Below are 23,222 nucleotides of genomic sequence, written 5' to 3'. Positions count from 1 at the left end.
TTCTGAGACAACAGGAAGTGGTTTAAGGTACAGAAAGGAGGATAAATAATCAAGGGCCTAAATAAGAAGTAAAAGGATTCAAATATGAATCTCCAAGATTAATCTCCTTTCTGGTTGCTGTGGACAGTGACAATTAGAAAACTTTTTAAATGTCAGGCTGGAGACCTACACCAGAGGGGCAACAGCTTAAAACCATAAGAAATAAAAATGTATGTCTTTAATGGCATTTAGTCCTTCTCACCAAACCTGAACTTACCAACTTAAGATGTCCTAACCCCAATCAGTCAGTGAATTTTGTGTATGTTTTAAATAGAATGTTCTTTTTTTAACTTTTCAACTGGTCTTAATTTTTTAAAACATTTGCCTTCTTCTATGCTTGCAATTTAAAATCCTCTCTGGTTGTTGGGGGTCAATGACACTAGCAACAAAAAATGACTCCAATTTTGTTATTATTACTTTTAATTATTTCCTATATCTTTCTATTATGGTTCTCTCTTACTTCTCAGCTTTAAGGCTAACATTCTAGCAGTATGTCAGTAAGCAAATAAGCATTCGCCACTAATTATTTTCTAACATGTCACCCCCGCCACTCCCCCAACTCCTCCTGTGGACCTACCTGGTGAGGCACCATGACCGAAGTTGTGAAATAAATGAAAAGGGACAATGTAGCTGAATATCAAAAAGCATAACATACAGTAAGCAAAGTACTGGGGGGCAGGGTGGAAGAATGAGTGGATGGATGTTGGAAGACACAATACAATTAATTTCATAATATAAATAGGGACTTGCAATTGACATTACTCCTTTTCAAAGAATTGTAGGCCATGCACTTGGCAATAAAAGCTGACAACTTGGTCCTTTCAGACTAAAGGTGGCCATACACGGGCTGATTGTAGCTGCCGATATCGGTCCCTTGGACCGATTCGGCAGCTTATTGGTCTGTGTAGGGGCAAGAACGAGGGGCATGGTTAAAAGATAGTCGGATTGGGGACCGCATCGGCTCGTTGATGCTGTCCTCGAACTGAATGCCCCATGGCCACCATTATAATTCGATCATTTGGCCCCAGGGCCAAACAATCGAATTAGCCTTCCTCTTCCCCAATATCGCCCACCCATCATCACGTGTATGGGCACCTTAAGCCAGCAGTGTATTCATCAATGTATGGGGACCACAAACACCTGACCTATATCTGGCTTAAAAATGGGTAGGTTTGATATCCCCGTCTCTTGGAGATCACATCTGCTGAGCCTGTAGCTCCCTCTCTAGGATCCCAATAAGTACAATTTGGCCCAGCATGGGGGTGGCCAAACTGGGCCCAGATCCACTTGTTTGGTGGCCTTGCCAATTAAGCAGATCTGGCAGTATATAGCCAGACAACATTGGCTTAATATTTCAGAGTTCCGTCAACAATCTTTTGATATTCTCCATCTCTTAAGGATCCAGTTGAACAAGACATAGAAATAGCCTTTCTTTAAATGATCTGGAGCATCTGTTACATTGTCTTTTAGTCAATTCTACTTTCTAATTTCACACTTTTCATTTGGATTATGACTCAAGCTCTTAAGCAAGTGTGGAACATTAGTGTCATATGACAAAGGCTAGTTCCTACAGTGAGCCCAGCTTTACAGGCAGCAAGCCAGAAGTCACTTGGGCTTCCTACTGAGGGATACTATGGAGTAACTAGCTTTAAAGTGGGCAGAATGTGTGTGAGCTCCAATAAAACAAAGCTCAATTTTTATGCTTTTGATTGGCACATTATATGTAAACAGCTTCTAATGTGTTAATAAATTCTTGTTGGTCTATACCATACATATATATTGGTACGATAACAGGGCATGAGCTGTGTGGGCACATCACTGAACCCGGTAACATCTTGAGATTTTTCAGTAAAAATAAGGCAAGAATGTTATTCACTGGTTTATTTAAATATAAAAAGTCAATATAAACACATGAAAGATATAAAATAAAATAAATTTTTCAACCACAGTCATCACTGTAAGAAAATATGGATAGAGAAAAAAAAAAAAAGACAAAACCATACAATAAGAAAAATCCAAAGATACATTTTGAGGGTTTCCATTCCCTGATCTATTAGTCCAAGTTACTGAACAGAACTATTTTTTAATGAATGAACTCATGTTTGTTGAACTGATGTTTATCATGAATTTGCTCCACCAAAAAGCAGTTGTCTTCCTGTGGGCCATGCTGTTTCTAAAGATCTAATGGCAGCTTATGATTTGGGGAATCCAATACAATACTCACTCTGGTTATAATAAAGACAATTTTTGGGGGTTTAGACTCTTCACTATAAGACAAATTCGGTTTGGCTTTTTTATTTAATTGTTTAGATAACTGGAAGCAGTTTCACATTTTTAGGAAGTGCTCTACAAATGTTTAACGTGAACATTAAAGTGAACACGATATACTCCGTTACATGTATAGATTAAGATTTCTTCCCCCTAAACCTATAATAACAGAGACAATGTGCATAAGGTTTTTGTGACATCACTTTAATAATTATGCTATAATAAAAGATATAAAGATCACTATATAACAAAGTGTTATTTGAGAAAGTAAAGCTGCCTCTGTTAGCCTTCTCTGTCACTAGGCATTTTGCAGACACGAGCCTTCGCCAGAGAAGGAACCAGAGATCATGAAATAAAGCCAAACGTAGAGAGAAGCTGCCTTTCTGTGCATCCATGTGGGGGCCTCTTGGGAGGCACTTTTAACTGCAATACATTCATCTCTGTTAAGATTACCCTTATTTTGTCCCCAGTTACATTTTTAGAAACAAATTGAGGTAGCCTGGAAGATGCACTACTGAATTACAGGGAAAACAAATTCTACAAATATAACTCAGCTTATTAAACTACAACTTTTACACAGCTGAAAATAAATCTGTAAAAGAAAAATGAAGTACATACAAAATCCCAGAAATAATATATATTTTTTTAGGCTGTACAAAACTTCAACAAGCCATTTGTGGTGTCATAGGTGAGTATAATATGTTTAAAAAAAGTTTACATTCTTGTAAATATAAAGGTTTATTTTAGTTTGTTTTTACAAAGTACAAAATGAGAGCTCATGAACAGAGCTATCAGTGCTGCAAATGGTACATCTATTTAAAAGGCAATGCCTTTGTTATAATATCGAGCCAGAAGGCTTGCCTCTTAAGAAAACAAATGTAAACTGTCCAATGCAAACAGTTTATATCAAAAATGAACAAAATGCTCTTTTGCTTCTGAGCCCTGTCAGTTATATAAATAAAATAGTTTTCTCTATGGATCTCCAGGGTTTTTTTTATTTTAAACAAAATATCAGAAAAATTTGGCAAATATGTTTAAAAATAAGTAGAGTAGTAATTCATAACAGTACAAGCTTTATTTTACAGTTGTAAACCTGCGAGTGGAGAGAAATCAAATAGTTCTTGGTCCGTGTTCTGCTCTGAGAAACTTGCCAAAGCTGCAACCAACAAAATTGCCAAGCTTCAAAAAGTCCCTCCATATTAATGTCAAAGCAGTTTTTGATGAAGGATCTCCCAAACCATTTTCTTTCTGAAATACGGCATATGACGCTGGAAGAAGGCAACAAAAAGATTAAAAAACAGCAAAAAAAAAAAAAAAAAAAAAAAAGTATATGAACGGAATTTATTCATATATATGAATTGTATGTAAATATATATATATCTATAACTGTATCTCTTTCTTATCTAGTACTTCTCTTTTTGGAACCCTCAGGTTCGGCATTACCAATCTAGTTAATGCACAGGCAGATGCTGGCCATGCCATGCCAATAGGTCTCTTACTTCCAGATGAACAAGTATTTTATATATAAAGACTGCAGTTGCACTGCTTTTTCGTGGGGTTTTTATAAATTGAGCAGTAACATAGCCATCACTGCAGTCACCTCCTTGAGAGGACCGAGGAGATCAACAATTCCTGTGCCATGGGTGTAAAGGACCTATTTATTAATATTTGACAGAGTTTTATTTTTCAATAAAATAAATAAATCTCAAATCTGAATGAAAACATGTGGCAGCTAAAACCTGGTGACCTTGTACTGGAGTCAACAGGAGATATATTTTTAACATATTTTATATTTAAACTATCTAAAAGCATTCAAATTTGTAAAAATGAATGTCACAAAAATTTGTAGGAAATTTGTAAAAGTTGTAAAAAATGAGAGGAGTCCCAAAGCTAGGAAGTATGAAAGAACCTCTCTAATGCACAACTTTACTACAATTCCAAGCCCCCTGAGCTGGGTTCCAGACTTTCTCTCCTGTACCTATGCATTCAGCCACTATCGCCAACTGAAAAGAAATCCAGTCTTATTATTTTAGCAAGTCTAACTGCTGTCATATTTAACAGAAGTCCTACTCTCAAACAATTCTAAAGTTCTAGCATGCATACCTGGAGGGATGCCCATTATGGATATTATTTATTCTATGCAGCCATAGGTGCTGTTAAAGGCATAAAAATATGAAAGCAGGCATTTTCAGGCTGACCTTCGCTCTGTGAGGCTGCACCCTGGCTAAAGCTAAGCCTGTCAATGCAGCTACATGGAGCTGTGGATAAGAGTGGATCCACTTTTCTCCACCTGCCTACAAAATGCAGGCGAAGAAAAGCAGATCCTGCGCTATGGGGCCCATTTATCAATGTACGATTGTGTATGAATACTAAAAATTCGTATTTTTTCTAAGTTTTAGAACTGTGCATTTTTTTCAGCAATTTTTTTGTTAATTTGCAACAATTTGTGCAACAAAATCGTATTTGTCGCAATGAGAATGTTATTCATTCAAAGCTTCGTTATCGTGACTTTCCTTTGACCAGGTTGGAGCTGCAGAGTGCCATTGAGTCCTGAGGCTTCCAAAATCATGCACAGAAGGATCAAAGTCAGAAAGGTTTTCACGATGTTTAAGATCGTTCGTATACAAAAATTTCACAACTTTCAGATCATTCCACAATATTTTCGTACCACCACGATACGAAATGTTCACGTTTTTAAATGCACATCAGAAATTATCGGATTTAATCCGAATTTTTCCTATCATACTTTCAATTGTCTGAAATTTGGCCTCTATGTGTGCCCAGGACCTACATCGGAGTATAATAACCATAAAGGCAGCTGAGCTGGCATACCTGTGTAAAGGTAATAGACTTATCTTTGGTGATATAATCTGCATACTTGCAGGCAAACATTCCACAATCACTGCCATTCATTTGTTGTGGGATTTCCTAAGAAAAAAAATCATCAGAAATTTACAAAGGAATAAATAAAAAAATTGTGCACCAATGACTAAAACCCATTCGGGATGACAGCATACCTCGCTTGTCTTGCTGGTAAGGGTCCAACCATTTGAGTCAAAACTTACGCCTTTTTTATCAATGCTTTCCTGTTTCAGGTATTGTCTGCAAGATGATTATTAAATGCATAATTAAAACAAAAGCATTTCATACAACAAATGAACAAGTGGCTCATCTACGTATGTGTGGGCTGTCATTCATTTGCCTTTTGATTCTCAGAAACAGTATTTATGTAAATTACTAATTAAAGGGATTCTGTCATGATTTTTATTCTAAATTACAGTTTACATAGCAAATAATTCACTCTACTATTTAAAATTTTATTCTTGAACCAACAAATTCTGAGCTTTCAGGAGGAAGTGCTACACATTAGAACTGCTTTCAGGTAACCTATTGTTTCTCCTGCTCCCATATAACTGGAGGAGTCCCAAGCTGGACTTGGATTTCTTACTATTGAGTGCTATTCTGATATCTACTGGGAGCTGCTATCTTGCTCCCTTCCCATTGTTCTGCTGATCTGCTGCTGGGAGGGGGGTGATATCACTCCAACTTGCAGCTCAGCAATAAATTGCAACTGAAGTTTATCAGAGCACAGGTCACATGGCTGTGGCACCCTGGGAAATATGTGAAATGTCGAAATTAAATATAAAAAAATCCATTTACATTTTTGAAAAATGGATTTCAATGCAGGATTCTGCTGGAGAAGCTCTATTAACAGATGCGTTTAAAAAAAAAATATATATATATTATATATATATATATGTAAAAAATGCTGATGCACACCAGGAAAATTTTATCAAAAAAAAGATACTTAGATCGACGTTTCGGGTATCTTTTTTTTTGATAAAATTTTCCTGGTGTGCATCAGCATTTTTTACATATTTACATTGTTTATCTGATTTGCACCCAGGTTGTTATCCCTATAAGTGTGTGTCTCAGCCTTTTTCTATATTATATATATATATATCTATATATCTATATATATATCTATATATATATCTATATATATATATCTATATATATATATCTATATATATATATATATCTATATATATATATATATATCTTATATATATATATATCTATATCTATATATATATATATCTATATATCTATATATCTATATATCTATATATCTATATATATATATATTATATAATATATATTTTCCCATGACAGTATTCCTTTAATTATTGCTCAAGCAAACTTGTACTTTTCATGATAATAGAGCCACTACAGGCTCTTTAGTACTGGAGTTTATTTTTTTTTGGCAACAGTAAATATAAAAGCTTCCCCATATAAAACAGTCTATGCATAATAAATACCAATATTATTTGCACTCAATAATGATGTGCGGGCCAGCCCAACACCTGCGGGACCCACAGGGGCGGGCAGACTAGCACCAACACGCACATAAGTTCCTCGGGTCACGGGCAGGTTCAGGACGACCTCTTCCTGTCGCCCTTCCTAACTGCGCCCCCTACAGGAGAAGCAATTTTATATGTGTGTCTACCTTGCCCCACCCCCTACGTGATGTCAGAGATGGGCTGGTCAGGCACGGGCTGAATTTTTGTCGACCTGTACATCACTATTACTTAACATTGCTTGAAAATAAAAATTCTTAAATATCCAGGTTAAGTGAACAGTCTGTCAACTTAAAAAGGGTTATACTCTTTTAAACTAACTTTTAGTATGATGTAGAGTCAATCTGCAATTGGTCTTTATTTTTTATTTCTGCGTTTTTAATTTAGTTTTTTTTTTTTTATTAAAGCAGCTCTCCAGTGTGGAATTTCAGCAGCTATTTGGTTTCTAGGGTCCAAATTACTAGGCAGAGGTTTAAATGAGAGCCTTAACTAAAGCCTATTATTTTTTTAATTAATAAAAATTAACAATAACAGTAAAATTGTAGCCAAACAGAACCAAACAGTTTTTTGCCTTTGGTATCAGTAACCCCCATTTTAAAGCTGAAAAGAGACAGAAGAGGAAAGCAAATAATTTAAAAACTTTAAAATATGAAGACCATTTGAAAAGCTGCTAAGAATAGGACATTCTATAACACACTGAAAGTTAACTTAAAGGTAAACTACCCCTTTAATTTCGTCAAGCATGGGATATTTCCTATGTGATCTTCTAATGTGTGAACCACTAGTAAATTGCACTGCACGGATGTGGCTGCCCACATCTGGCTGACCCTTTGGCTTGGCCAGGCAGCCACAAACAACTGGAAGGTTTGCTTAGTATGCAGCTATATATGGCAGTGAGTAAATTCATATAAAAACAATTACTTACAACAGTATTTTGCATGCTTCATTGTTTAATCCGCCCATTGAATCAAAGTACAGGATGGACTTTTTTCTAAAGTCTACAACCTATTAAAACAGAAAGTGCCATTACAAATTAATTCTCTTTTATTCATATGTACACAAGAATCTGGACTTAAATAAATGATAGATAAAACATAATAAAAAAATTATACAAAACTAAATAATATAGTTGTACAGGAATTTCCAAGCTTTGTGTAAGATAAACAGAATCTAAATTAATATTATAAGTCAGTGCTGTCCAACTGGCGGCCCGCGGGCCGCCCCTCTGTGTGGCCCCCCACCTGGCTGCTTTGATGGCTTACTCTTGTGTAAGCTTTAAATTGTATCAGTACTGTGATTAACTGCCCCCCCTGCATGGTTCTCACCTCAGATTCAGGCTGTAATCAGGCTGTATTGTTTAAATATGTAATCCCCTGTGTTTTTCACACCTTTTAATACCTGCATTGATCAACCCCTGCAGTGTTCACACCTCAGTCTCAGGCTGTAATCACCCCCATTGTTCCCCTGTTCACACCTCAGGAGCAGTAGAAACCCACAAATAAACCCTGCACACTACAAAAAGAACATATACTGAGGTGGTACTGCAATTAAAACGTTTTTTAATATATAGTTATTGTGCAGACTGTAGGAGCAGTGCCAGCATTGTGTCACTGTAGGCTGCCTGTGTGTGCCATATACACAGGCAGCATAGGGCAAGCAGAGTATGGCACACACAGGCAGGGTAGGGAAGGCAGAGTATGGCACACACAGGCAGAGTAGGGCAGGCAGAGTATGGCACACACAGGCCAAGTTTGGCACAAACCAGCCAAGAATGGCACACACAGTGAAAGTATGGCACACGCAGGCAGGGTAGGGAAGGCAGAGTATGGCACACAGGCAGGGTAGGGCAGGCAGAGTATGGCACACACAGGCCAAGTATGGCACAAACCAGCCAAGAATGGCACACACAGTGAAAGTATGGCACGCAGGCAGGGTAGGGCAGGCAGAGTATGGCACACACAGGCAGGGTAGGGAAGGCAGAGTATGGCACACACAAAGGCAGGGTAGGGCAGGCAGAGTATGGCACACAGGCAGGGTAGGGAAGGCAGAGTATGGCACACACAAAGGCAGGGTAGGGAAGGCAGAGTATGGCACACAGGCATGGTAGGGAAGGCAGAGTGTGGCAGGTTTTTGCTGTACTACAACCATTAATATGGGTATGGTCATGTGATAACATGGGTGTGGTTTCAAGTGGGTGCGGTTTTAAAAAGGGGAGTGGTCAAAACTGGCTTCCATTATCGGCCCTCCACCACGTATGTCGGAAAAATTCCGGCCCTCGGTACAACAGAAGTTGGACAGCACTGTTATAAGTGATTTGCTACCATCTCACTTCATCTCACTGCAAGTAGAACTCTGCCTTGGAGTTTTGTTTTTTTTTTCAAGCATATGATAGATCACGGTAACTCTAGTTCATATATAACAGCACCACCTGTACCATTAGGAAAGTTATTGTTAAAGTTGGGACTTTTTACTGAAGAACTCAAAATCAAATTATAGTGCCATTTAAAGGTAGAGTTAAGGGGTCTTACTTACTGCTAAACACCAGTGTACTCCAAGGTGAATAGGTACCAGTAAAATATTCATTGAAAATATGTCCACCTTTTTTGTCCATCTTTTCACTGCTTGATATCCAGCAGATTTTAACTTGGTAAAAAAAAATGTATTGAAAGCATGAACTTTTGGCAAGCCTTTCCGTTTACTTCGTTCCATTATTAGATTCATATAGAAATTTATGATCTGTGACAAAGAAACAACAAAAACAGGGTAATCTATACCTTACGACAAATTTAGAACTGGCACAAGGATCAAAGAATCACAAATTTGATTATTTGACTTTTTAGTTTTACTTAACAAACCAGGTCCCAATCTAGTGCTAAGCACACAGAAGCGGATGTTCTGCTCCAATAAAAGATATACTGGCTTCTTTAGTGATACTGCCTACCAGGATTATTAGAAATTAGCTTTTTTTTTTTTTTTTTTTTTTTAAATGTTGCATTACTGTTCTTTATGTGTTTTATTAATTAGATATATACTAAAAACTCACAAAAAGTACAAAATTACTTGGAAACCAAAGCCATTCTCCAGAAATATCAATGACTGAAAGGAATTCTAGCCTTTTAAAAAGTCATTTTTTTAAAGTATACTAATTCTCAACACTGAAAAATGTATTTAACTAGTGACTTTAATATTTCAAGATAAGTATACAATAATAATCATGAATCCAGTCAACTTTATAATGCAGCAATAAAATATATTTTAATGCTATAAAAAGGGCATTTCCTATACTAAAAAAACAATATTAAAAGCCTTGCATTAATAATAGGAACTATGGGAGAAAAACTGCAAATTGCTCACATAATGTTCACAAACATTCTCACTTCTTTCTTACTATTTGCCTAGTAACATAACCAACATTTTTCTTATAAGAGTGAACATAAATTAAAAATATCATCATTGCCAAAAAAGATGAGAGGAGAACATACCTCATCATTTAGCCAGTTTAAACTATGAAGAGTCATGATGTCTTTCCGTGTAATTGTTAACCGGTACCCTTCACTTAAAGTTTGATCTTGGCTGCCACCAAATAGAGCACGTTTAATCTCTCTTTCCATAGCCTAATAATAAAAATGGTAACAAAAGAATGCACATCAGTCACAGAACATTATATCACAACACATTAAGAAGCACTAAGTACATATTCAAGAAAAAGTATATATAAAAAAAAAGGACGTCATGAAGAACCATTCTAGTGATAATGCAACTTGTGATGTGAACACACACCACCTCACTCATGCTTGTTTAAAGCAAATGGATAAAGAAATTAGGTTAAACAGATATGCAGTCAGAAATTGTGATGTTGCTCTATCTAAAAAGGTGAATGTGGGAAGAAATTACCTCTGTAAGTTCAGGAAATTCAATCTCTTCAGACTGGGTGGATTCATCCTCTTGCTTTTGAATTAATGTAACAGGTATTTCTTTTTCAAGAGGTACACGAAGGTGCAAATCTATGGAGTCTTGCACAGAACATTCTTGAAGCCTCTAAACATTTAGAATTTTTTAAAAAAATTAGTTAAATGAACAAGTCGGTTTTTGCATTTAAAAGTTGTGTGTGCGCACTTCCAAAACAAATGCTATTCTCTTTTTTTTTTAACTTAAAATTTTTATTGGTTATTTCAGGCATACAGAAATAGCAAGTTACAACATGTGTCAGACATTTGCTTATTACAATCAATTCCCAGAAGCTATATTTATTATCACAGTGGTTTATGATAATGTTGATACTTGAAATTGGGCTAAAGTTAGCAGTTAGAGCCTGTGCTTAAATATATTGCATTGGTCTAACCAAATAGGAGTATAAGCTTACATAACTTGGGTGTTGCGAGTAAACCTCAAAACCTTGATCAAGGAGCATGAATAGACCCTGTACCTTTTGGGGAGGGAGCAAAGTTTACTGTTGTGTCTCAGGTTGAACAAATGCTATTCTCATGGGGTAAAAAAAAAAAAAAAAAAAAGTACTGGTCAGCTCAATAGAAAAGATATACCAGGAACCTTGCCAGAAAAGTAAAGCAGCACATTCTTGTATCTGGCAACTGTATGAGCCTCAAGTAATCTCTACTAAGTCACAGCCAGGCTGTTGCAAAAGCCCTAATTTACCTTTGCGCTTAAAAACTGTATTTAAAGTGCACCTATCACCCTAAAAAACTTCCCCCACCAGAGGTGCGGGCTAACAGAGCCCACAGTCCGATGAGGGGCTGTATTAGCTTGCACCTCTAGTGGGGAAGCAATTTTACGCTGAAAGGTGCCCTTTAAAAATTATTTCACTACCAAGTTTCTCTTTGTCAGGTTTGGTGCTTTATTTCTACATACTGTCCTAGCTACAAGTTGTGATTCTTAATAGCTGAATGAATAGCTGTGAAATTTCCAGATCTTCAATGACTACATGCAATAAGGTGAAAACTGAGTGGAAAAAGCTACCTGCTTCTGAAGTTTTAAGGCAACTGCCTTCTGTTCTTCAATTTGACGCCTCCTTTCTCGTGCTCTTGAATCAAACAAACTGGTGCTGATAAAGTACAAGCATTAAGAGTATTAGTAGCTAGTAAAGCAAAACACCAGTAAATGACACTTATAGAAACACTATTACTTACAGTTCCTTAATCCAAAGCTCTGCATGGAAAAAAGGTTGACTAGAAAGAGGAAAAAAACAGCAAGAGTATGAATAACACATCTAAATAATGGTCTAAAAATGCTAACTAAAATCAGATCTTACCTTTCCTAACTTGTATAGTGTTAACACAGAAAAACGGAATGCAGTGTAAACTTAATACTTCTATTTCTACATTTAATTTATCTAATGAATGCATTAATAACTGTGCCAAAATCTTTCAATGGAAGACTAATACTATTTTTGTAATTAAAGGCAAATAAATCCACTTTCTTTAATGGGGAAATGCTTCATATACTTGATATTATTTTAAGCCAACAGTCTTAAAATACATTAATTAGAGACTGTCATTGGCAATACCCAGGGTCAGTGCCCCTGTTAGAAAAAACCTGCACCGGCCCGGGTACCTGATCCTCTTCCTTCCTCGGTCTTTGCATCGCTTGTGCATGCACAGTAGAGTGAAAGGCCAAACTTTAACAAAAAAGACAGATTTTTCACTGCACTGTGCATGTGCCATCCTTGGGATCACAAAGAAAGAAGTGACAAGGAAGAGTATCGCTCGCACACAGGTACCCCATTTTTCTGCCGACAGGGGCACTGGCCCGGGGTGTCAGGTAAGTAATTTGAATAACAAGGAAATTGAAGCATGTTTGGTTTCCTTACAACCTATGATCTATGCTCCTCACCCAAATGGGTGGCATAATTTTTATTTTAATTGAATGTCTATAACATATATTTCCACTGTGCACAGATAGCCTATTTGCTTTGGTCTCTTTATACATTAATATTCAAAATAAGGAGAAAAAAAAATTACCTAGTGGGTACTTGACCTGGTACTTGAGGTTTGACAACGGGATCTAAAACAATGACTGAATCTGAACCTGTAAATAAACAAAACACAGTATATACTGAACCAGTCTAAGGGCAATAGTGCAGGGCCTGGTTGGAAGAGTTTTGCCACTCACATAATTTCTAGCTCAGTGGGTAGGAAGGCAGCAGAACAGTTGCAATTGCCCCACTACAGATATGCCCCGATATTAATATTGCCCTGAACTGCTGGTGCAGTCAGTGTACAGGGCAGAGAGAGTGCCACTATAACAGAGTGCCTAGAATCAAAAACTACGGAGAGGCAACTATAAGCATTTTGCTACCCACTCCCCCAGCTTGGAAATCATGAGGGCAGCAAATGGTAGCAATTACACCGTTTGCCAAATTCCCTAAATAGACAGCCAACTAGCACAAGATGATGCCCTATAGCGACTGTACATTCATGTATAAGTAACTATTTGAAGTCATAAGCAGCAGGTAAATGTCCATGCACTTTCCAGATACACTGCACAGAGGAGAAAGTGCACTAAGACATGAGTATGCAACTATAATAAAGCCAGCCAGGATACAAGGCCCTTTTCTAATGTGCAAAAAGCACAGGATACCAAATTCCCCAAGGATCGTATGCAACTTCAAACTTGGCTCTAGTTGTAAAATCAAAATACAGGTACTTTTGATCAGTATATAGAGCTGAAGTAAGTGTTAATTGGAACACCCCTGATAAAGGTTTCTGACATTTAGTCAGAATATGACATATAGTCATATAGTAAGAAAATTATATTTGTTTTACCTTGAGACTGTTGTGATGTAGGAACAAACTTTTCTTTAGGAAGCTGCTGGTTACTTGCTCCTTGCGTGTCAGAAGTTACTTTGTAATTTGTTGAGTTGCTTAGAAGTGGTTCTGAAATTTGACCGGATGGCTGCAAGTAGCTAAATGATGTTCGACACGAAGATTCTGTATCCAAACTACTTGGCTCTAGAGAACTCAAACTTGAAGCAATAGGCTGGCCGCAAATACTGTTATCTGAACTTAATCTAGACCTGAAAAAAATACGTTCAATATTTAAAGGGAACTATACTCACATAACAAAATTTTAAATTTAGAGTTCTCTACTGACCACTTTTTCAATTTCATGATTTTAGCAGTATTTACAGTGATTTTGTCATAAATGTGTAACAGGGACATTTCTCAATGTCTGGGCTGGGTCCTACACATCAAAGGGTAAAGTTTCTGAAGTAAGCATCTCTTGACACTTCTTTGCTCAGTTCTATCACTTTGAGCATGATTAACTTTGTTTGCCAGTCTGGATTCAGAAAGGGGTTGCACCTCCCAAATGATCCGATTATCTGACACAGAGAAGGAATTAGGTAAAATGTGCAAGATATCCCAAGATGAGCACAGGTAAGGCCAGTTAGATATCTTGCAGGTTATTATTATACAGGACGTAAAGCAAATGTCAACTTACACCTGTGGAGGCAGAACAGATGTGGATTTGGTGGCTAAGAAGGATTTTCCTGTCACCACCTGTAGTAGTTGCCTGTATATTTCCTTTTCTTCTTCACGTACTGTCTGTTATGGGTCAAAAGGGAGAAAAAAAAAAATCAAGGCAAATGACATGGACAAATGGTCAGGAATTATTTAAAGAAATGTATATGTGACAACATAAATAAACATAGAATCTAGTTCAATCAAACACTTGGATAAGATGACCTAACTCTAAAAGTAAAATTTTGAAAGAAAGTTTGCATTGTGTTATAATATTTATTGTAAATGCAAACAGTGCAATGTAAACCATATTCTTTTCACAAACTATGTGATGTTTTACCCATCAATTAGGTTTTTTTTGTTATTCCCATTATCTGTATTTCCTCAAGCTAAGCATATTGCTAGCAGTTGACAGCATAAAGAAAGAATATGGAAAGCACCAAATCTTATACAGGGTTGGTACAGGACTCACATGCAAAGTAGGGGGAAATGGAGGGTGGGGTCTTGCCTCAAGAACAGCAATAACATACTTACTTCTTCAACTGTACTGGGAAGGCGCCTCTGTATTTTTTTAGGGCTTCGACGACAAGGACCAGCCAACGAAGCAGAACATGAAATGTTCTTAAATGGAAAGGACTTTTCATAAGCTGATGTGACAGTATGATTCGGTTTTACAGAAACAGCATTTAAAGCTCCACTGGATTTAAGAGAAATAAAACAAATTCTTAAACAGCAAAAAAAGCAAACTTGACTTATTTAGTAACAGAGAGTACAAAGTGACACCAAATTTTCTGGTAAGTAATGTATAATCGCCACCCCAGGGGCCCAATACATTGGGTTTAACAGCTGCTTGACTGGCTTTTGTTGGAAGTCGAGTCTGCATTTTTAGGCTGCTTTAGTTTAAAAAATACTGCAATGTATCAAAAGTAGAAAGTAAGCACCATCCTTACTATGGTCAAAAAGTAATCACCATCCTTAAAATATTGCTTCTTGGTATATGTCATTAGTGACAAATTCAAACATTTTGTATCATTATATTATATATAATTTCCAGTAATTACTGTGTATTTAAAAATGACCCACCTCTACCAAAATGTATGCAAAGGTAAACTTAAATGAAAGGGCAAACCAAAGACTTCTAATCAAAAGAATATGATAAATTAATATATTAATCAAAATTTAGAAATTTTGAATACTAAAGTTAGTTTAAGGATACATAATAAGCAATGTATAATACGCTTTCCCTTTTAATCTACCACAGCCAGTATCTAAAGGTTGTAGATAAGGAATACATTCTAAATGGGATTTGCTGACAAGATGAATAAAATTAAATACAATTTCTTCATCTACAATTCTAAATATAAAGACAGAATTTTTAAAATGATAGTAATGATGTTTTTCTGTTCTTCTAGTATATGTGGAAGAGACATACAAATAATTATCTTCTATTTAATGTTCTCATTAAACCACTAATGACAGATTTTTAATTTTTTTGCTCCTTACTGGTCTTTCGCTAAATTTAAGTTGGCCATACATTCTATGAGTCAATCAGGCACTTTGGAAGATTTCAACCATACTGGAAAGGAGCTGCAGCTCCTCTTTACTGTTGTTCTGATCCTTCCAGAAGTCAGTATGAATAAACAGAATCCATAAATACATGTGAAGGTTGGTTGAAATACTGTACAGAATGGATATGCCCACCTTAAGCATACTTTTTATTATGTGCATGCAAAGTCTTTTGCCTCTCTATACTTTTAAAGGAGAAGGAAAGCCTAAGTCACTTGGGGGTGCCAAAATGTTAGGCACCCCCAAGTGACTTTAATTGCGTACTTTGTACCCCGGACTGGTGCCCCTGTTAAGAGAGAACAGCACCAGCCCAGGGTTGCAGAAATCACTTCCTAGTTCCGCGTTGGTGCGCTTGCGGATGCGCATTAGAGTGAAAAGCCAAACTTTAACAAGAAAGTCTTTTCACTCTTCTGCACTTGTGCTGGCCCAGGGATTTTGTCGGCAGAAGAAACGCAGAAGAAGGAAGCGCTCCCTACAGGTAACCCGGGCTGGTGCAGTTTTCTCCTAACAGGGGCACCAGCCCGGAGTACAAGGTAAGCGATTAAAGTCACTTGGGGGTGCCTAAAATTTTGGCACCCCCAAGTGACTTAGCCTTTCCTTCTCCTTTAAGAAGTCTAGAGAGGATTGGAGAGATTGGACAGGATTTTACTTTCATGCAATAAAGCACACTCCTGATGAAGCCTCCTGCTCTGTTCTAAATCAGACAACACATAACTGTGGTGTGCACAAAGACTTTAAAACCCATAATTTCATATTTATTTTGACCTCCCTCCTCTTAGTACAAAATGACTTTTGTGTACTCAGGTAATAATATGTAGTTTAAACTCAAAATGACAGATTATTCTCAGAAATGAGAGGCTAACTCTGCACCCAAAATACTAAGAGAAAACATCAATAAAGAATAATCCTTAGTTTAAGAAAAGATTTCTAAGACTTTTGTAACCTATTGTTAAGCATGCTACACCTCATCCACAAGTCTTTCATCTAAGGTTTAAAATGTGTATCTCTTGTAAATGTTTGTATGTTTGTATCCTATAAACACAAAGACAAAATGTTTACCTCGGCTTTCGTGCTTCCATGTGGGAAGACCTGGGCACTCTTGGTTTCTGAAAAAATATTCCCTTTGCAGGAAGCATAGCGTACCCATTCCCATTTTGCTTTCCTTTTATTAATTCAGAGGACTGATGTATTATCATTTTGTCTCCTGGAGGCATGGTTCTCTCAAATTTTTCTTTGTGTGGAATTAAACAAAAAGGCAACATTTAACTGATGCACAAACATCCAAAATGTTAACAATAATACCCATTTCATATGCTAATCACAAATTTATTATAGACCAGAGTAAACCTTTCTTGAGCATGTTTAGCAAAAGAACAAATCAATAAACCCCAGGCCCTCAACATCTTTGATTGTGCTCTTTAAAGACTGGGCTTGTGCTAGTACTAAATCATACACAACTACACACGTTTTCGCAGAATGATTAAGTCTTAAAATGAACTTTTTCCCAATGCTGTTGGGGTAAAATGATTTCATTTTCCTGCATAACTTAGCCTTAATTTTACGTTGAATAAAGCTGGGAATGTTTGCAAATTATATTCAGTAATATTTAAATTGTAAGGGGAAAGGGAAGTACTAAATATGGTTGATATTTACGATCTGCAAACCTCAAGAAAAATCAAAAACATTTTACCTGAGACGTAATTCGGTTTATGAATAGAGTTCATCGAAGAAATCTCAAAATGCTTATGATGCAAAGCAGGAAACTGCAACAACGAAAAAAGAAGTAATTAAGAAATCAGTGTTAAGTAGGTTTGTAATTTACACTTTTTGCAAGCAGAGGCTGGAAAAAGGAGATTTAAATAACACTAAAAAAGTGTTTACCAGAGGGGAACTCCCCAGTGCTCTATTCACTTGTATAGGATAGGTGAACCCACATATAACATTTTGCATAATGAAAATAGATTTTCATTTTTTTTGCATTTATCTGTAACTGTAATTTACAAAATTATAGAACAATTTTTAATAAATTGATTAATTGTATATTGGAAGGTCACTTAGAACAGTGGTTTTCAACCTTCCTAATGCCGCGACCCTTTAATACAGTTCTTCATATTGTGGTGACCCCCAACAATAATATTATTCCTAAGACCATTGGAAATATGTGTTTTCCGATGGTCTTAGGCGACCCCTGTGAAAGGGTCCTTTGACCCCCCAAAGGGGTCCCGAGCCACAGGTTGAGAACCGCTGACTTAGAATGACATGTTCTATAATTGTACACAGTTTTATTTTGGGTTTTACAATCTGTTCAAACCTTAAACCTTGTGTTGTAGCAGTCAGTTTTCCCTTCAGGCTGGGCAGAACTGTGAAGCTCTGACATGCTAGCCTTGAGTACTGATTACAGCCTAAATCAAGTTTTGAAATACCAGCTCCAACAGTACAATTAAATATTTTTATGCAAATGCAGAGAGGGAGCTCTAACACTGGTCACTTCCAAAAAGACAACTACAAGAAGCACTTAGCAAGCGATGATCTCAATAAAACATGCTTAGTGGATAATTGGATATCAAAAGCTACCTGTTGCTATTGCCCTAAAAAAAAGGTAAGTGAGTTGAGGTGATCTTGAAGTTTTCATTGCTGCTACTGCATTCAAAGACAAGAGGCTAAATATGCCATAAGCCCTTGAAGCCTCTTTGCGTCTCTGAGTGCCATTATATATTTGGTGAACAAAAAGTCATATATGTTTACCATTTAAGATCATGCAACTTATATAATAAAAATGGCAACAAACCTGAAAATTGTAGTTATAAGAAGAATTTTGTGCAGGCTCTTTACAATGTGCTTTCAATGTAGAGTTGTTTTCACTCTCCCATATCATTTCTTTAACATCATCATCTTAAAGAAAACAAATCATTATAAGATATTATCAGTACTTAGTATATATTCTGTTCTCCAAGAAAATTGTTTCAAACAGGATATTGTGGATAATTAGCACTTTGGGGAAAAAGACCATATATTAGATCTTCAAGACATAATTTACAAAAACCTTTTATATCAGTTACAATTAAAATATCAAGAGAGCTTACCCATATTAAAGTCTGTTGCATTACTAGTATTCTCCAGCAATAATTAGCTCCTGAAAGAGTAACGTGAAACACAATTTCTGAATATTAAAAGACAAGCAGCACGACATGTCCATTCGCTTTGAATAATAATAATACACACACACATATATATATATATATATATATATATATATATATATATATATATATATATATATATATATATATTATAAAAAATAGTATGATTCGCCTGGGTGCAGTTACCACGAAAAAATCCAAGTTATAGCCACAGTTCAGGAACCGCTCACTCAGGTCTAATGTAGTTTTAAATCAGTTTATTCAAGTGAACAGAGGACCTCTGTTCACCTGAATAAACTAATTAAAACTACATAAGACCTGAGTGAGCGGTTCCTGAACTGTGGCTATATAAAATAATCATCTGTGGCCAGCACACCCTTCAATGTTTTATCAAAAATTTATTGAAAATATATTGTTAAAACAAGGTTTTAACAATATATTTTCAATACATTTTTGATAAAACATTGAAGGGTGTGCTGGCCACAGATGATTATTTTCTATACATACATAATTTTGGCTATGCACCCCACAGAATATTGAGCCTTGGAGTGCGGACACCATTTGGATTGATATATATATATCCCTGAGGAAGAGCACAGTTGGTGCTCGAAACGTTGGATCGTTTTCATTAAAGAAATTTTTTGTTTTCTAACAAAGTCCCTGCGTGTGCGGCTCATTGTCTTGCTATATACATGGTTTTTGCAAGCACCTGGGGCATTTGATTACTATTAGGGTGTGCTCTGTTCTTTTCTGTATATATATATATATATATATATATATATATATATATATATATATATATATATATATATATATATATATATATATATATGACAATAAGAGAAACTGCCTTTTTTGGACCATCTATCACAGACCATATTAAGAAAAGGATCCCGGTGGGCCCAGGTGTCAGTGGGCCCTTCTCCTCCTAACCATTTGGTTCACCTCACAGTCATTCCCTATTCTTGAATAGGAACAAAGAGGAGAAATAGATGGAAGAATAGATGCTAGCATGTAAATAAGAAAGACTAGGAGAATAAAGAGCTTGTGTGAGGAAAGGGGGAAAAATAGTTTGGAGAGTAGGCCTATAGTCTAACGTTTTCTGGTGGGCCCCTGGGGTCCCAGTCCGACACTGGCAGTTCCTGTGTACCCTGGTCCAACACTTAAAAGAGGTATGTGCGTAGCACCCCACCCATAAATGTGCCATAGGCACGTGCCACGTCTGCGTTCCCCTTGTTCTGGCCCTGTATAATGGAACACCAAATAATCTGGTGCCAAATACTCAGTTTGCGCACCACAGATCCAGGATTTTGGTCAAACTTGGCTATATCCCAACACTTTTTCAAGGTTCGGCCAAATCATCCTTATTCTTTGTCCTATAATTTCAACACTCAATGAAAGCTACAAATGTATTTGCTGCCCTAGATATTCCTGGCATTGCAGTTGAATGGCTCACACACAAATAGGTTCATATAGATCATACATTTTTATAAGTTACTGAGGCACTGCCCCTGCTAGTGGCACTGAGCCTGACAGCCAGTTGGGAGGGAATTAAAGGTGAATAAGTATTTGCTGCTGTGGCTATTCCCAAGCAGGAGTGCAGTAGGGATGGGAGCTGGAGCTGCACACTACTTAGCTGCCCTACATACACTGTACCCGGCGATACAGCCAGAGGGAAAGGCAAGCTGCAGTAAGGGATGTAGGCTATAGGCGGACAGGGCTATGGGAATCATCCCACAAGTATTGGCGCGATAGTGTTTGAGTGATGTTATGAAGTAGCCATGCACTTGTACTAGAGAGAGCACAGCCCAACGATCTGGCTGGGAGGGGGCACACATTCCCCCAAGGACTTGGATAAGAGTGAGACTTGACGCCGATACACGTTACAGTCCCGGCGCCACTACATTTGCTCGGTAAAGGAAACAAGAAAGCGGCAATGCCTAACGGAAGCTTCCTCTTTAGCTTTGGTTGGAGTCCCTTTTCCCTCACAGCACGCCGGGCACTTGGCGCGCACACTCACCTCTCTCGCTACTCGGCTTGCCAAACACTGCCTTTGCGACAAAACCAATGGAAGAAAAGAGCACCACTAGAGAGAATATACCCCAACTTATTCACGCCATACAACGAGGGCAACGGAGACATACGCACATCAGCAAAGTGTCATAATATTGATCGTCCGAAATTGTCTGTGTTGTCTGTTCGCCGGCGTATCAATAAAGTTGTTTTTGTTGAAACGGTTCGGGAGAGTTCCTTTTCCGCGGGAGTTCTCGTAGGGCTGTGTGTAAAGAGAGTCGTAGGCCTGTGACACGTGACCACAGTGACAGCCAATGGCGCCATAGCATGTTTGGGAAATGTATAGCCGAGATGGTCAAAACGCGTTTGACAAGCTTGAGTGCGTCATTGTTTAACTATTATGATTTCATGAAGTTATTTGTAGAATGAAATCCTGGCAAGAGATTAGTTGCCCAAAAGAAAGATGTCCGCAGCGTGTGCATTCTCCCATATGGGTAACAGTAGAAGGCGCTGTGCAGTGAATATAGTATTGCACAGCGTGGTGGCAGGCTGCCAGTTGAACTACTCCACTTTCCTACTCTAAAGGCGAACAGAGGCTGAGGACCATGGCTACTGTATTACATCTTGAAGGTGATGAATTGTACACAGTTAGCCTCTTTTGTGGTAGTAATGTATTTATGCAGGATTCTCCATTCACTGATTCTCACAAAGTTACGAATTTACTCTATTTAGAAACACAGAGGCTGTCGGTGAATGACGGGAGTTGTAGTCAGCAACACAACCAGATGTTTTTTAAAAAATAATTATTTTACCATATTGTATTTTTGTATCTTTAATATTGGGCAAGCTGCTTAATCAACACAATCAGAAAAGTATGGGTTATGTTAAATACCCAGCATCAGCAATCTTTATTGTGCGTCCTCCAGCTAGCCTTGGTCTGCAACAGTCTGGCAAACGCTGCTGTTCAGCGATACAAAGTTGCAAGCTACTGATTTCTTCACATGGGAAACTACAGAATGTTTTGCAGAAATCTGTGCTAGTTATGAAAGTTGTCCATTTAGGTTTGTGCCTGAAGGGAACAAAACTTTGGTTTTAATTATGCATGAAAATCCACTTATTTACAGCAAACCTACCAGCCTTATACCTACTGAGATTTCAGCTAACCACTATCATCATCATCATTTATTTATTCATATACTGCAAGCGCTTCTATTCATTTAACATTATTGTACATTTGCATAATTGTGTTATTTTGATTTTGTAGCAATGTGCATGCATTTGCTTCTCTGTTGCTTTGTACTCTGGCATCCATGTTTAGAGCAGTGTGTTTCATGGGCATTTTTGTTGGATTCCACCCTTATCATATTCTATGGGACAAGGTTTGGTTTTGTCATGTGGAATATTTTTTCCAAAGGCAAAATCAGATAGTTCATGCATGCATATGTGTATTTGTTTTTCTAATAATTTGTTTATCCAGTTCTGGGCTGAATCTCTACATCCAACTTCAGCTTGCCTCTACATTTAACCACAGAATTACATAGGGGCATATTTGTAATAACATCAAACTCGTTATTTGCCAAAAATGCAAACTTCAGCAAAAAGATGTGTTGTATATTTGTAATGTTGCAAAGGATTTTCCACTGGATTACCCTTTGCACATAAATTCCAGTGAATCAGTCTTCAAACCTGTGTACGCTGGAATTTACAAAATAATTTTTAGCCGCCATGTAATTTTGTAATGATTTTTGCACTGCCTTTTTGAATATGTGACAAGTTTCCTCTTCATCTAGTTTGTAGGACTCCCTGTGTGTTGATGTGTGAAATGCATCTGTGTAGCTCTGTATGTGAGCAATGGCTGTGAGCTTGTTTGGGTAGCATTGTTCTCACACTGCTCAGGAGTCATTTGTAATTAGCAATGTCTCGTGGTAGGCTTTATTGTGGTACCATTGCCCTTTACTTCTCAGTTGGCTGCATCTCATCTTCCCCCAGTCATTGTGTTGATAGGAGGCAAAGCAGGCAGCTATTAATATTATCTATTTATTTAGTTATTATTATTATTTTTCATTATATAGTGACAACGTATTAAGCTCCAGCAAATGCTATAAATATAAGAATATCTGTGTTGGTCTACATAAGGTATCATGCAAAGCCCATAGTTAGTTTACAAGATCTTTTCTGGCAAGGGTTACTTTCTTTACTAAACTAATAATGTCCCTTTTACATATAATCTGTTATATGTAACAAACCCCTATTTATGACAGGGTTTGCCAACACTTTGCAACACTTAGCAATTATTTTACCTATGGCTTTTTTTTCACTAGAAATATTGCATTTTTTATTTATGTTCCTTGCTCTGAATT

The 23,222-nt window shown here is 37.1% G+C and overlaps 1 protein-coding gene and 1 long non-coding RNA gene across 3 annotated transcripts; one reads left to right on the top strand and one right to left on the bottom strand.

Moving 5' to 3' along the window:
- Positions 1 to 1,905: 1,905 nt before the first annotated feature.
- Positions 1,906 to 21,142, bottom strand: senp1 (SUMO specific peptidase 1). 2 transcript variants are annotated; one of them, XM_002933697.5, is made up of 18 exons: positions 20,870 to 21,142; positions 18,793 to 18,842; positions 18,498 to 18,601; positions 17,400 to 17,472; positions 16,769 to 16,940; positions 14,678 to 14,840; positions 14,124 to 14,227; positions 13,448 to 13,698; positions 12,644 to 12,710; positions 11,813 to 11,851; positions 11,643 to 11,727; positions 10,563 to 10,706; positions 10,151 to 10,282; positions 9,201 to 9,404; positions 7,594 to 7,673; positions 5,325 to 5,409; positions 5,140 to 5,235; positions 1,906 to 3,575 (listed from the first exon to the last, which is right to left on the bottom strand). In XM_002933697.5, exons 2-18 carry the CDS (start codon positions 18,794 to 18,796, stop codon positions 3,513 to 3,515), a joined length of 1,866 nt encoding a protein of 621 aa, XP_002933743.1. In that variant the 5' UTR covers positions 18,797 to 18,842; positions 20,870 to 21,142; the 3' UTR covers positions 1,906 to 3,512. The 2 variants fall into 2 exon arrangements, with proteins under 2 accessions (XP_002933743.1, XP_004911967.1); XM_004911910.4 differs by having other exon boundaries at positions 20,998 to 21,094.
- A 161-nt stretch (positions 21,143 to 21,303) lies between these two features.
- Positions 21,304 to 21,656, top strand: LOC116408885. Its single transcript, XR_004221370.1, has 2 exons — positions 21,304 to 21,492; positions 21,595 to 21,656. It is a non-coding gene; the product is annotated as an uncharacterized LOC116408885 (long non-coding RNA).
- The last annotated feature ends 1,566 nt before the right edge of the window (positions 21,657 to 23,222 follow it).

This window comes from Xenopus tropicalis, chromosome 2, assembly GCF_000004195.4.
Source record: "Xenopus tropicalis strain Nigerian chromosome 2, UCB_Xtro_10.0, whole genome shotgun sequence".
NCBI classification, from domain to species: Eukaryota; Metazoa; Chordata; class Amphibia; order Anura; family Pipidae; genus Xenopus; species Xenopus tropicalis.
This window is presented reverse-complemented; position numbering and strand designations above follow the sequence as displayed.

What these genes read in the sequence shown, in the direction of transcription:
- senp1 (XM_002933697.5), bottom strand. An exon ending in CTTATAACTACAATTTTCAG is followed by an intron (nt 17,473 to 18,497) that starts GTTTGTTGCCAT and finishes TCGTTGTTGCAG; the next exon opens with TTTCCTGCTTTGCATCATAA. An exon ending in CCAGGTCAAGTACCCACTAG is followed by an intron (nt 11,852 to 12,643) that starts GTAATTTTTTTT and finishes TCCTCTTTCTAG; the next exon opens with TCAACCTTTTTTCCATGCAG.